The sequence below is a fragment of the Aquarana catesbeiana genome, linkage group LG08, assembly GCF_042186555.1.
Source record: "Aquarana catesbeiana isolate 2022-GZ linkage group LG08, ASM4218655v1, whole genome shotgun sequence".
NCBI lineage: Eukaryota > Metazoa > Chordata > Amphibia > Anura > Ranidae > Aquarana > Aquarana catesbeiana.
This window is the reverse complement of record NC_133331.1, coordinates 290975910-290991175: the sequence shown is the minus strand read 5'-3', so window position 1 is coordinate 290991175 and position 15266 is coordinate 290975910. Positions and strand designations below refer to the sequence as shown.

Here is a 15266-nt window from a genome sequence, read left to right as displayed (position 1 = left end):
AAGCTCCCTTTAGAAAGGGGGGGGGGGGGACAGATACCCCAATGCCTGTGAATGAGTAAAATGGTAAATAGTACCATTTAATAAGACAGAAGAAGGAACCTAGCTTTCCTTCCGTGTCTACAATTCTAATGTTAAAAATAATAATAAAAAAATCCAGAACCAAAACACTTCTAACAGAAAATGTGTGATCCAGGCAGGCAAAGGGTAAGAGGCTCCCAGACCCCAAGAATTATAGAAAACACCAAACAGTCCATAATAAATATTGTCCCATTGGGGGGGGGGCACATTTCTTAAATTCATATTGATCTTCATATTACAACCAATACCAATTCAGATAATTCTCTGTTATCAATGTTATCTGTCTGCAGGGAAACCTTCATAGATGACTGCAGGAATGAGGATGGAGGAGGACTGGAGTCACATGACTGAGAAGATACTAAACCTCACCCTGGAGATCATCTACCTGCTGACCGGAGAGGTGAGGAGGATTCTGGGAGGTCACATGACATCACTCTTATCTCTATTAATAAAACACAGACCTGACCGGAGAGGTGAGGAGGATTCTGGGATTCTAACATGATATTCCTATTGGTTCTCCAATACAGAGATTTCCTCTTGTGAAGTCAGGTGATCATATGACCATCACAGTGCCTCCATGTGACTCCCTAAAACCTGAGAGACACAACATGGAGAAGATTCTAGAAGTCACCAAGAAGATGATGGAGCTGCTGACAGGAGAGGTGAGGAGGATTCTGGGAATTCTGGGACATTATCCAGTAACAGACAAGGGATGTGTCTGGATGGTGACTGTATCATTGTGTGTGTCAGGTTCCTATAAGGTGTCAGGATGTCACTGTCTATTTCTCCATGGAGGAGTGGGAGTATTTAGAAGGACACAAGGATCTCTACAAGGACATCATGATGGACAATCAGCCGCCCCTCACATCACCGGGTAAGAGGAGACTTTATTGTAAAGGAGAGAGCAGTACGGAGGCTCCACCTAGATCCCCCATCATCTGATAAACACATAGAAACAATGTATTCAGTCAGTGTGTGTGTTTCCTACAGATGGATCCAGTAATGGGAACCCACCAGAGAGATGTCCCCGTCCTCTGTATTCCCGGGATTCCACACAGGAAGATCAGGTTGGTGGGGACTGAGCATTTAGGATATGAAAGTGACTTGTGGAGGTGATGTATGGTTCCTACAAGATATTTTCTATAATTTACTTGGTTTAGGGTGAAGATCTGATTATTATAAAAGTTGAGGGTGAAGTAGAAGAGACGTATGTGAGGAATGATCAGCAATATATGGAGGAGGCTGGAATGATGAGGACATTCATAAAGGAGGAAATTCCAAAAAAGATCAGCACAGGTGAGCCGTAATATATTCAGAGAGCAGTACGGAGGGTCCACCTAGATCCCCCATCATCTGATAAACACATAGAAACAATGTATTCAGTCAGTGTGTGTGTTTCCTACAGATGGATCCAGTAATGGGAACCCACCAGAGAGATGTCCCCGTCCTCTGTATTCCCGGGATTCCACACCAGAAGATCACAACTATTCAAAACCTGAGGTAAATGATTAACAATCACTGATAGTATCATTAGGATCTGTACATTATCTGCATTGTTACAATTGATGTCATTTTTATTATATATTCAGAGTGAAAACCTGATTGAGTTTAAAGTTGATGTTAAAGAAGAGATAAAAGAGGAGGATGATGAGGATGGGGTGATGGAGGAGTCAGAATTTTCAGAAGAACACAAAGATCTGTACGAGGACACCATGGTGGAGTCATCCAGCTACAGGAACCCACCAGAGAGATGTCCCCGTCCTCTATATTCCCGGGATTCCACACAGGAAGATCACACCATCCCTCACCATCATCAGGTAGGTGGAGTTGAGGGTCGGGAACATAAAGTGATTGAACACTCTGACATGTGGAGATGATGTGTGGACTCTACAAGATGATATTTTCTATGTGATCTCACATCATAAATACTTCTATGTTACAGATGTTATTTTCTGCCATTCTGTTGGTTTAGGGTGAAGATCTGATTATCATAAAAGTTGAGGATGAGGAAGAAGAGGAGTATGTGAGGGATGATCAACAATATACGGAGGAGACTGGAATGACGAGGACATTCATAGAGGAGGACACTCCTACAGAGATCAGCACAGGTGACCCATAATATATTCTTCTCTTATCTCTGCTCTGTTAGGTCACACTGATTGGTCCAGAGAAGGGCGGGATCTGAGTGATATCAGCCAATAACAGGTTGATAATGGTCCCCTCCCTGTATTGATACCCATCCTGGTGTTCAGCTGGCAGTATTAGGTTGTGTGTCACTCCTAGTTACAGTAGCACAGATATGATAACACAGATTGAGACTTTCTTAGGTTGGTCCCTCTTCTTCCAGCAGACTTATAGCTAAATGTTACCATAAAATTCTGTTAAAAGTCTCGTTGGTATAAGGAGTAATATAAATACTAAAACGCTTATCTTTCCAGGAGAAAAAAAATGCAGCAAGCTCCCTCCAGTGTTGCATATCACCAGAAGCCTAGGCCTATGGTCACTTGTTCTATGGTAAAGGGTCTTCAAGTCAGGACTTTGACCCTCTTGTCTATCAGAGATCACATGACCCAGTGCCTAGCCTTGTGGTTGTGTAAAGAGCATGGACTTCCCAGTCCCCATTGGTTTCTGCTCTTCTGACAAGGCTGTGTAAATGTAGAAGTGATCTGGGAGGAGGACCAAAGGCCTTTTCACAGAAGAGGGGGGAGAGTCTCAGCTGGTTGGGACCTCCACAGAGAACATCTGCTCACTCATATCTACCTGATCCAGATGGAATCTTGATGGAAGTGAACTAACCCTCTCATATCTATTGATGATGTTTTTATATTTTTCCAGGACACGCCATGGAGAAACCCTCAAAGGATCCTCTCACTTTATCTCCAGGTTGTAAAATGGAAGATGAGGACATCACAGGAGATTGTGGAGGAGAAAAGACAATGATCTCCACTATGGATGGTGGACTTCATGGTGTGGATAGACCATGGACTCCCTCTGACTCTGAGCAACCTCGTACTGTGAGGGGTGGTGCCGGGATTCAGGGGAAGAAGTATAATTCCTATCCTGAATATGAGGAACATTTTTGCTCTGAATTAAGTCTTACTGTACATCAGAGATCTCACAGGGCTGAGAAGTTCCATTCCTGTACAAAGTGTGGGAAATGTTTTTCACAGAAATCAGCCCTTATTGTACATCAAAGATCTCACACGGGTGAGAAGCCGTATTCTTGCCTTGAGTGTGGGAAATGTTTTTCTCTCAAGTCCCACCTAAATACACATTATAGGTTTCACACAGGTGAGAAGCCATATTTCTGTCTTGAGTGCGGGAAATGTTTTCCACTCAAGTCCCATCTTAATACACATCTAAGATCTCACACGGGGGAGAAGCCGTTTCCCTGTCCCGAGTGTGGAAAATATTTTTCAATAAAATCAAACCTTGCCAAACATCAAAGAACTCACACAGGTGAGAAGGCATTTTCCTGCCCTGAGTGCGGGAAATGTTTTTCACAGAAGGCCCATCTTATTTCACATCAGAAGTCTCACACGGGTGAAAAGCCACATTCCTGTCCTGAGTGCGGAAAATGTTTTACAGAAAAATCAGATCTTGTAAAACATCAAAGAACTCACACGGGTGAGAAGGCACATTTCTGTTCCGAGTGCGGGAAATATTTTTCACGGAACTCATATCTTCTCACACATCAAAGATCTCACACGGGGGAGAAGCCGTATTCTTGCCTTGTGTGCGGGAAATGTTTTTCTCTCAAGACCCATCTTAACAAACATCTGAGGTCTCACACGGGTGAGAAACCACATTCCTGTCCCGAGTGTGGAAAATGTTTTAGAGAAAGAAAAGGCCTTGTAAAACATCAAAGAACTCACACGGGTGAGAAGGCATACGCCTGCCCTGAGTGCGGGAAATGTTTTGCACAGAAGCACCATCTTAATACGCATCAGAGGACTCACACGGGTGAAAAGCCGTATTCCTGTCTCGAGTGTGGAAAATGTTTTTCACAAAAAGCCGGCCTTCTACAACATCGAACAACCCACACTGGTGAGAAGGCGTATTCCTGCCCTGAGTGCAGGAAATGTTTTTCTCAGAATTCCCATCTTAAGATACATCGGAGAATTCACACGGGGGAGAAGCCGTATTCCTGTGCTGAGTGCGGAAAAGGTTTTTTACAGAAATCTGACCTTGTTAAACATCAAAGATCTCACACAGGGGAGAAGCCGTATTCCTGCCCTGAGTGCGGGAAATGTTTTTCACTCAAGTACGATTTTAACAGACACTGTAAGTCTCACACGGGTGAGTAGATGCGTAGCTTCTTGGTGTAGAAAATGCCCTTCATGGAAGTCCAGTCCTACCGAACATCAAACATCAATACTTCTCACACGGGTGAGAAGCCGTATTTTTACCCTGAGTGTGGGAAATGTTTTTCACAGAAGTCCTATCTTCTCAAACATCAGATAACCCACACAACCCTTGTGGTGTATTAGTGTCTTAGTGTAGAAAATGGCCTTCAATCTTCAATCTTACTTGAAGGCCTTCAGTCTTACTGGACATCAGATATGCCACACACGGGTGAGAAGCCATATTTTTGCCCTGAGTGCGAGAAATGTTTTTCACAGAAGTCCCATCTTCTCAAACATCGGATAACCCACACAACCCTCAAGGTGTATTAGTGTCTTAGTGTAGAAAATGGCCTTCATGAAGGCCTTCAATCTTACTGAACATCAGATGTGCTACACACGAATGAGAAGCCATATTTTTCCCTTGAGTGCGAGAAATCATTTTCACAGAAGTCCTATCTTCTCAAACATCAGAGAACCCACACAACCCTTGAGGTGTATTAGTGTCTTAGTGTAGAAAATGACCTTCAGTCTTCAATCTTGCTTGAAGGCCTTCATGAAGGCCTTCAATCCTTCTGAACATCAGATATGCTACACACGGGTGAGAAGCCGTATTTCTGCCCTGAGTGCGAGAAATGTTTTTCACAGAAGTCACATCTTCTCAAACATCGGAGAACCCACACAACCCTTGAGGTGTATTAGTGTAGAAAATGGCCTTCAATCTTACTTGAAGGCCTTCAATCTTACTGTACATCAGATATGCTACACACGGGTGAGAAGCCATATTTTTGCCCTGAGTGCGAGAAATGTTTTTCGCAGAAGTCCTATCTTCTCAAACATCAGATAACCCACACAACCCTCAAGGTGTATTAGTGTCTTAGTGTAGAAAATGGCCTTCATGAAGGCCTTCAATCTTACTGAACATCAGATTTGCTACACACGAATGAGAAGCCATATTTTTCCCTTGAGTGCGAGAAATAATTTTCACAGAAGTCCTATCTTCTCAAACATCAGATAACCCACACAACCCTCGAGGTGTATTAGTGTCTTAGTGAAGAAAATGGCCTTCATGAAGGTCTTCAATCTTACTTGAAGGCCTTCAATCTTACTGAACATCAGATATGCTACACATGGGTGAGAAGCCGTATTTCGGCCCTGAGTGCGAGAAATGTTTTTCACAGAAGTCATATCCTCCCAAACATCAGAGAACCCACACAACCCTTGAGGTGTATTAGTGTCCTGTGTGTGAGAAATGTCTTCTATATGGATCATACTTTGCCGTACATTAGAGATCTCACACTGGGAAGAAGCACACCTTGATATACACCTCAGAAAACACGTGGCTGAGCGCTCCTCTGATCTTTATCATGGAAGAAACTCTTTGAAGCCTTCAGTAAGATTATTTTTCCCTTATAAAGTTCTGTCTGGCTTACTGTTAAAGGAGGAAATATTACTGCCTGTTGAGTCCCTCTAGCAGTGTAGTCTGATCTCTCCTGATCTTCAGCAGAAGCTTTATAGAAAGACATTCTGGTGGGAGAAGAATCTAGACATGGATGAGAGAGAAAGGGAGATCAGACTACATTACAAGACTGAAAATTTCTGTGTAGTAGTCGTCAGCCAGCACAGGCAGCTTCATTTGCCTGGAGACTGCCACCTGCTGGCTGAAAGTGGAAAATATGACATTTATAGCTGTAACATTTCATATGTAGCTGATAAAAATGCAAATATAATCCTAATCTTGTGTCTTAGTAGTTTTGTTTTACCAGCTTGTACTTGTACTTGTACTTGAAACAGCCGAGCATGTAAATGGTCCTGTTCTTTGACAGCTGCTGGTCTCATTTCAGCATCCTGCTTTTGGCTATGATGCATCCCACGCTGTCTGTCCACCTGCAAGCTGATTGATGTGGCCAGTTTCTAGGTGGCGACCAAACCTGGTTTAAGCCAGTCAAGCCTACAGTCTCGTGCTTGTGATATTGTGTTTGTAACATGTGCTCCAAGTTCCCTGCCTGTCTGTTTACCTTCAGGGTGATTGATGTGGTCAATCTCTGGGTGGAGACCAAACCTGATTAAACCAGCCAAGACTGCAGTCTCATGCTTGTAATATTGTGTTTGTAACATGTGCTCCAATTTCCCTGTCTGTCTGTCCACCTGCAAGGCGATTGATGTGGCCAGTTTCTAGGTGGAGATCAAACCTGATTTAAGCCAGCCAAGCCTGCAGTCTCATGCTTGTGATATTTACACAGATTTACTAAAACTGGTGCAGAATCTGGTGCAGCTGTGCATGGGAGCCAATCAGCTTCTAACCTCAGCTTGTTCAATTAAGCTTTAGCAATAAAACCTGGAAGCTGATTGGTTTCTGTGCAGAAGTGAGCCTGATTTTGCTCTCTCCAACTATAGTAAATAAACCCCATTGTGTTCGTAACATGTGCTCCAAATTCCCTGTCTGTCTACCTGAGAGGTGATTGATGTGATCAGTCTGTGGGTGGAGTCCAAACCTGATTCAAGCCAGCCAAGCCTGCAGTCTCATGCTTGTAATATTGTGTTTGTAACATGTGCTCCAAGTTCCCTGTCTGTCTGTCCACCTGCAAGGTGATTGATGTGGCCAGTTTCTAGGTGGAGACCAAACCTGATTTAAGCCAGCCAAGCCTGCAGGCTCATGCTTGTGATATTTACACAGATTTACTAACACTGGTGCACTCAGAATCTGGTGCAGTTGTGCATGGTAGACAATCAGCTTCTAACCTTAGCTTGTTCAATTAAACGTTAGCAATAAAACCCAGGAACCTGATTGGTTTCTATGCAGAAGTGAGCCTGATTTTGCTCTCTCCAAGGTCAGCAAATAAACCCCATTGTGTTTGTAACATGTGCTTTAGTCTCATGCTTGTAATATTATGTTTGTAAAATGTGCTCCAAGTTCCATGTCCGTCTATCCACCTGCAAGGTGATTGATGTGGCCAATTTCTAGGTGGTGACCAAACCTGATTTAAGCCAGCCAAGCCTACAGTCTCGTGCTTGTGATATTTTCTTTGTAACATGTGCTCCAAGTTCCCTGTCTGTCTGTCTGGCTACCTGCAAGGTGATTGATGTGGTCAGTCTCTGGGTGGAGACCAAATCTGATTTAAGCCAGCCAAGCCTGCAGTCTCATGCTTGTGATATTTACACAGATTTACTAAAACTGGTGCACTTAGAATCTGGTGCAGCTGTGCATGGGATCAGCTTCTAACCTCAGCTTGTTCAATTAAGCTTTAGCAATAAAACCTGGAAGCTGAATGGTTTCTGTGCAGAAGTAAGCCTGATTTTGCTCTCCAACGTCAGTAAATAAACCCCATTGTGTTTGTAACATGTGCTCCAAGTTCCCTGTCTGTCTGTCTGTCCACCTGGTGATTGATGTGATCAGTCTGTGGGTGGGGACCAAACCTGATTTAAGCCAGCCAAGCCTACAGTCTTGTGCTTGTGATATTGTGTTTGTAACGTGTGCTCCAACTTCTCTGTCTGTCTGTCTACCTGCAAAGTGATTGATGTGGTCAGTCTCTAGGTGGAGACCAAACCTGATTTAAGCCAGCCAAGCCCGCAGTCTCATGCTTGTGATATTGCATTTGTAACACGTGCTCCAAGCTCCCTGTTTGTCTGTCCTGCTCTGCTGATTGAATTTCCCTGTTTATGACCTTGGATCGGATATCGACTCCTCTCTGAACTCTGCCTGCCTTTTTGACTACGGATTGGAACCTGACTAGGCTGAACCTTGCCTGCCTTGTACCTGGACTGTCTTTGAACCTCCCTGCCTGTCTGCTAACTGCAAGTACCTGTTTGTTTTGCTCAGTTTACACATGCCCTGGCGTGGTAGCCAGGCACTATAGCATTGTGTATAAGTCCTGGGGGCAATCGAGTACCAGTTGATCTGCTTGCCTTATGGGAAAGGGGGTTGCTATAGGTGAAGAACACAGAAGCCAGCTATAGTCTCTGACCACCTGTGTTAGGGGAAGCGTGACATATCACAAGCCTTTAACAAGAAAATTTTTCTGTGAAGATGGATTGTACTCAGGCTCTTTTATTTGCTGAGGAGCTTTGCAAACTGACACAGAAAGTCCAGGAACTGTCTGCATGTAAACACACCTCCAGCAGGAACCGGAGCCCAAGGTTAACCCACCTGACAATTTTTCTGGTGACCCCCCATATGTTTTTCAACTTTAAAAACAGTTGTGTGCTATACTGCAAGCTTAGGCCACTCTCCTCTGGTTCTGAAGAACAGCGGGTTGACCTAATTATTACATGGTTGCAGGGGGATCCCCAGTCTTGGGCTTTTAGTTTCCCCCCGCAGATGACCCAGCCAGAGGGTCAGTCGAAGCATTTTTCAAGGCCCTGGATTTACTCTGATGATCCTGACTGTGCCCATTCAGCAAAAACTAACGTTAGGTCACTACGTCAGGGTAAACGCACCACTGAACAGCACGGTTCTGATTTCCGCCGCTTGGCACCTAACTCAGGGTGGAATGACCCAGCTCTAAAAAGCCAGTTCAGGTTAGGCTTATCAGACTTCATCATGTACTCTTTGGTACATAACCCTGAACCAAAGTAGTTGAAGCCATCCAAGATGCCATCCATATAGACAGACATTTACAGAATAGGCGTACAGAGAGGTTTGTTTCTTGTACGCTGCTCAGTTCTTCTCCATCAGACCTTCCTGAGCCCTCTCAACCTCTCCAGGGAGAGCAGCCCATGCAAATTGGCGCTACTCACTTATTCTTTGGGCAAAAGCCTAGAGGAAGATCTCAGGGACTCTGCTTATACTGCGGCAACCACGGCCACTTTGTCGCCAGCTGCCTTAATAAGCTGAGAAACGCCAAGAGTCTAGTACGGGTGACCTTATGCACTGTACCTAATAACCTATTACTCTGACCATTGGGGAATTTCATAGGGAAACAATCAGATTCTACTTGATAACATCTCCTGCCTGTCCTCTTATCTTAGGTTATCCTTGGCTTAAACTTCATAACTCACGCATAGATTGGCCTAAAAGAGAGAATAGAACCTGGTCCCAGACCTGCCTCCAGAACTGCATTAAAACTGCTGACCAGTTGCCCATTTGTAACTCTTTTGTGGCCAGTACCAGTCATGTGCCTGTATTACAGTCCTATTCGGATCCTGATCGTGACAACTTTTTCAAATGTGACTCCAGTTTGCATAATTATGTGCCTTTATATGACTCTGTTGTAGCAGAAGACACTGACAAGTTTATTGACTCCTCTACAGGCCACCTCTCCAGCCAATTGTCACAGTCTGAATCTTTTCCTTCTAGAGGCCAAACTTACCCACTGTCTCGCAGCTTTGACCCTTGTTTGGAAACTTCCTCTAAGTTTCACAATATCTTACCTCCAGCACAAGTAATGGGGGCCATGTCCACCGACCGTTTTGGATCTATTTTAAAGGCTAAGTCTAGTGCTCCACCCAATCTACCCCCTGGAAAGCTGTTTGTTCTCCTCCACCTTAGGCTTAAAGTGTTTTCAGAAGCACATGACACTAAGATGGCCAGGCACCCAGGGATTACTAGAACATTTTCTCTGGTTTCTCACAGGCTTTGGTGGTCCTCTCTCCATAAGGACTCCTGTTCCTATGTAAAAGCTTGCAAAACCTGTGCTCGTTCTAAGTCCTCAAAATTCAAACCCTCTGGATTACCCCTATCTTTACCTGTCCCTAAACGCCCTTGGATGCACGTCAAGGCTAACTCGTCCTCTAGTTCTGCTGGCTCTACATCTGCTCAAACTTGTCAGAGAAGTTCCATCCATCCTTTGCATAGACTGCCTTATTCGGCCAGGTGGGATCCTTAACTTTCTCAAATCGCCATTTCAGTACAAGCTTGGAGAGAGCGCAGCTCTGCCCATTTTCCAGGAAACACATGCAGCTTTTAAATCCCTCCTCTTCCACAATGGCTTCAGTTATTGTGTTTCCTCTGCCATGGTGGAAGTGCATGCTGGAACCAGGGAGCTGCGTTCTCTCCAAGGTGGAGGGAGAAGGCTTACCTTTGTGTTTTTGTTGTGCAGTGACCATCCCAGCACTACACCAATTAGTACGGACGGGGGGGTGTTCCGGAGTCCCTGGTCTCTCCAGCTCAGGGGATGCAAGGGCCCGCAGGAGGCATCGGCATCTATGTGCCCAGGGTCCGCTGGCATGGCCCTGGCGGCCGGGCTGGTGCCGCTGCTGGTCAGCGACGTGTCTCGCATGACGGTTCCGGGTCTCGGCTGGCGGGTGATGTCATATCCGGTGAAGCGGCTTCCTGCGGGGGGCATGGCACAAGTGGTTCCAAGCGCCGGGAACGCAGAGACTAGGGGATGGGTCTGTCGACCGGCGCTTCCAGTTCCGGCCCTCGTTGATGACGCTGGGATCGGGTAATTTAACAGCCAGATGGTTTTCTCAGTTACCCCCTGCGTTCTCTGCTCTCTCCTCCTCTGCTGGAGGAGAGACCGACAGCTACAGAGGAAGCAGGCACCCCAGGCACCGGTCAGGCCCAGGTAAGAGGGGTACGGGGGTGCCTTTATTCTTGTCCATATGGACTTATGTTGTGTTCGTTTTGGGATCCTCCCTGCTGGGAGTCTGTGGCTGCAAGGTCAGAGGTTACTCCGCTCGGACCCTGCAGTTTGGACTTGGTGGTTGCTGGGGAGATTGCACTGCTCGGGGCATTGTTTTCTTCTGTCTGGTGGTGGTCTAGTTGTGCACTAAGGGTTGGAAAGTTGTGTCACAGGGCCCTTAGGTGAGTTTCATTTTTTCTCATTACAGGAAAAAGCTTTAGGAAAATCCAAACATTCAAACCCACCAAGTCAGAGGAAATGTCCTTCCTGCAAGAACCCAGAGATTAGAGATTCATGGCAGAAGGCAACGAGCAGGTCCTGTATTAAGGACTTGGTGGAAGAGGAAACATCTCAGCAATAGTCTGTGAACCATACTCTCTAGTAGAAAGGAGGTAACTGGGGCCATATACCTGAAGGTTTGGATAAAGTTCCATTCCTGGTGCACTTCTAAAGGCCTCCGGGTCAAAAGTTTAGTGTCAGTCTTAGGATTTCTCCATTACGGAATGGAGAAGGGACTGGCAGCCAGCACCCTGAAAACCCTTACAGGAAGCATCCTTAAGAAACGTAGTGCTTAAAACAATTTTTCTGGTAGCCATCACATCGGCAAGAAGAGTCAGCGAGCTTCAGGCCTTGGCAGTCACAGAACCCTTTCTAAAGTTTTTTTCAGACTGTGTGATCCTTCAAACAAATCCAGCTTTCCTACCTAAGGTTTCTTCGGCTTTTCACTGTTCACACGAAATAGTCTTGCCCACTTTCTCCTCATCTTCTGCCAACCCAGGAGAAGAAGCTTTCCACACATTGGATGTGAGGAGGTGCCTACTACACTTTCTAACAGTCACCAAGGAATTCAGAAAATCAAACGCTCTCTTCGTGATCTTCTCAGGCTCCCGTAAAGAGGAGAAAGCTTCCAAAAGCACACTGGGCAGATGGCTTAGATGGGCAATCACAGAGGCCTACAAAGCGAAGGGAGAAATACCCCCCTCAGGTATTGCTGCTCATTCTACGAGATCAACGGCAGTTTCCTGGGCTAAAAGAGCCAGTGCTACGCCTGAACAAATTTGCAAGGCTGCCACTTGGTCAACACTACTCAAGATTTCTCTGACATTATAGTTTGGACTTACTGTCCGCTGCAGATCAAGCCTTCAGCAGGAAGGTACTGCAGGCAGTAGTCCCACCCTAGGGTAAGTTTCTTGGTTATCCTCTCCAAGGTTGTCCTGAAAAGCGATTTGAGTAAGACTTAGTTAGACTTACCGGTGACTGTATTTCTAAGAGCCTTTCAGGACAACCGCTACTTCTCTCCCTTTTATCTTAGAAATGGTTTTAAGTGTCTATCATGGTTGTTTGTGGTTTTCTGTGCTTTGTTTTCCAATTTGTCAGGGACCACATAACTGAAGCCATGGTGGAAGAGGAGGGATTTAAAAGCTGCATGTGTTTCCTGAAAAATGGGAAAGAGCTGCGCTCTCTCCAAGGTTGTCCTGAAAGGCTCTTAAAAATACTGTCACTGGTAAGTCTGGCCGGTGCTCCAGCTACCCAGCTTAACTCCATTGACACGTTACCTGCTATCCAGCCTGACATTACTGGTTCTCTGCAGTCCAGTTTGGTGCCATAGACTCTCTGCCTGCAAACCAGCCTGACCTCCCTGATCCCCTGACCTTTGCCCAGCCTGATGGTCCTGTGGCCCATGCCCAGCCTGATGGTCCTGTGCTGGATGCCCAGGCTGATGGTCTTGTGCCGGATGCCCAGCCTGATGGTCTTGTCCTGCTTCTCTCTAGGGGTCCAGATGTCCCTCCATGGGGGGGGGGGATAATGTCAGGAGCATTTAAATGCTCCTGTTGTTTGGCAGCTGCTGGTCTCATTCCAGCATCCTGCTTTTGGCTATGATGCATCCCTCTCTGTCCAACCTGCAAGGGGATTGATGTGGTCAGTCTATGGGTGGAGAGAAAACCTGATATAAGCCAGCCAAGCCTGCAGTCTCATGCTTGTGATATTGTAACACATGCTCCAAGCGCCCTGTTTGTCCGCTCTGGTGATTGGATTTCCCTGTTTATGACCTCACATCGGATATTGAATACTCTCTGAACTCTGTCTGCCTTTTGACTACAGATTTGACCCAGACAACTCTGAACCTTGCCCGCCTTGTACCTGGACTGTTTTTGTACCACTCTGCCTGTCTGCCAACCTCAAGTATCTATTTGCTTTGCTCAGTTCGCACCTGCCCCGTCATTGTGGCCAGGCACTATAGCATTGTGTATAAGACCTGGGGGCAACCGAGCAAAGGTAGACATGTCCATAAAGTCAAAAAGTCGGCAACACAAAGGCTTCGAGAAGTCTTTGTGTTGCCGGCTTGTTGACTTTATGGATTTGCACTGGACATGACAGCCTGAGCACTGACACTCAGCTCATATATTTTGCAACATTGCGGTAGAACTTGGGTGAGTTTCCTGTGTATCGACCAGTAGGCCTGCTTGCCTTGTGGGAAAGGGCGCTGCTATAGGTGAAGAACACAGAAACTAGCTATAATGTCTGACCACCTGCGTTAGGGGTAAGCGTGACACTGACTCTCCCCTATTTTATAAATCTCTGGGCATCTGTAGTAGACTCCAGTTATAAGTCCATCGGTTCTTAGACCCATATATCATTCCACCCGTAATTCTTCCTCTGCACCATCACCACCTCCAACCACAAGATATTTTGCATTTTCTTTTTTTCAGCTTGCTACTAGCCATTAGTAGCAGATCCCTTAAGTCCTGTAAGTTGCAAAGTGGTGCCTTCATGGATCGTAATTGTTTTTCCAGCACATCCTAAAGATGTTTGATGGATGGGAATCTGGAGATTTTAGAGGTTAACAGCTCAAACTTGTTATTCTGGAATCATTTTTGCAGTGTGGCAGGGTGCATTATCCTGCTTAAAGGAGGCCACTGCTATTATTGGGGAATACCGCTTCCATGAGTTTGGGTAGGTGGTAAATGTCAAGTAACATCAACTTGAAGTGCAGGACCCAAGGTTTTCAGTAGAACTTTGCCCTAAGCATCACATTTTGCCAGTTTGCCTTCTTCCTATACTACATCCTGGTGCCATCTCTTCCCCAGGTAAGTGACTCAAACACACCTGGCCATCCACATGATGTAAAGAGAACACGATTCATCAGACCAGGCCACCTTCTTCCATTGCTCCATGGTCTAGTTCTGATGCCCACATGCCCATTGTAGGCACTTTTGGCTGTGGACACGGGTCAGCATGGGCACCCTGACCCGGTCTGCGGCTACACAGCCCCGTACACAACAACCTGCTATGATTAGACACGTGCAATTAATTTCATTATAAATCGAAATTCGGATTTTTCATGATTCGGATGTATCCAAATCACATAAGTAACGAGTTTCTATGATTTCGAAATAAACTATAGTAAAGTAAGTATTCGGATTCAAAATCGAATTTCAATTTAAAATTATTATTACTATACAGGATTTATATAGCACCAACAGTTTACGTAGCGTTTTACAACTTGAGGGTAGACAGTACAAATACAATACAATTTGATACAGTAGGAATCAGAGGGTCCTGCTCCTTAGAGCTTACAATCTAAGAGGGAAGGTCAAGAGATACAAGAGGTAATAACAGTGGGGGATGAAAAAACGTCCTTCGGACCGGAATCGAACCAGTGACCTAAGGATTATAGCTTGGTAATTCCACTATAGTCCTCCACTCTACCAACTGTGCTACCGAAAGGATCATATAGCAAGAAATACTGTAAGGTATAAAACTGAAATAAGATGATGATTCCTACTTAGGCTGCTTTAAAGAATATAATAGAAAATAATGAAATAAAATGAACAGTAAAGGATAGCATAGAATAATATAGAAAAGAATGGAATAAAACAGAATAGAAAATAATGGAATAGAAAATAATATAATAAAACATAATAGAATGAATAAAACAGAATAGAAGAGAAAATAAAGGAATATAATAAAACAGAATAGAAAAAAATATAAAAGAATTGAAAATAAAATAAAAAATGGATCTAAATAGAATGAATGTAGCCATTTTACAAAATTTGGAAAAGAAAAAAATATAAAAGAATTGAAAGTAAAATAAAAAAAAGGATCGAAATAGAATGAATGTAGCTGTTTTACAAAATTTGTATTTCGGAGGATGACTATCTTCATTCTACTTTATTATATTCTTTCCTTTTCTATTCTTTATTTTCTATTCTATTCTTTTTTATTCCTTTATTTTCTATTTTATTCTATTCTTTAATATTCTATCCATTTTATATTGTAT

General features: G+C 44.5%; 2 protein-coding genes and 1 non-coding gene across 3 annotated transcripts in view; 2 read left to right on the top strand and 1 right to left on the bottom strand.

Moving 5' to 3' along the window:
* The window catches only part of LOC141104884 (uncharacterized), a 61514-nt gene extending 56870 nt beyond the window's left edge, over positions 1-4644 (top strand). Inside the window, exons 2-3 of the mRNA XM_073594672.1 lie at positions 2051-2186; positions 2914-4644. Coding sequence (XP_073450773.1) covers positions 2138-2186; positions 2914-4385 — 1521 coding nt within the window. The 5' untranslated portion in view covers positions 2051-2137 and the 3' untranslated portion in view covers positions 4386-4644. The remainder of the gene's footprint in view (positions 1-2050; positions 2187-2913) is intronic.
* The window catches only part of LOC141105005 (uncharacterized), a 56311-nt gene that overhangs the window by 3206 nt on the left and 37839 nt on the right, over positions 1-15266 (top strand). Inside the window, exons 2-7 of the mRNA XM_073594813.1 lie at positions 369-478; positions 606-952; positions 1069-1145; positions 1239-1374; positions 1484-1578; positions 1668-1895. Of these exons, the coding sequence (XP_073450914.1) occupies positions 868-952; positions 1069-1145; positions 1239-1374; positions 1484-1578; positions 1668-1895 (621 nt within the window). The 5' untranslated portion in view covers positions 369-478; positions 606-867. The remainder of the gene's footprint in view (positions 1-368; positions 479-605; positions 953-1068; positions 1146-1238; positions 1375-1483; positions 1579-1667; positions 1896-15266) is intronic.
* Positions 14623-14713, bottom strand: TRNAY-AUA (transfer RNA tyrosine (anticodon AUA)). The gene is given in 2 exon segments: positions 14623-14658; positions 14677-14713. It is a non-coding gene; the product is annotated as a tRNA-Tyr (tRNA).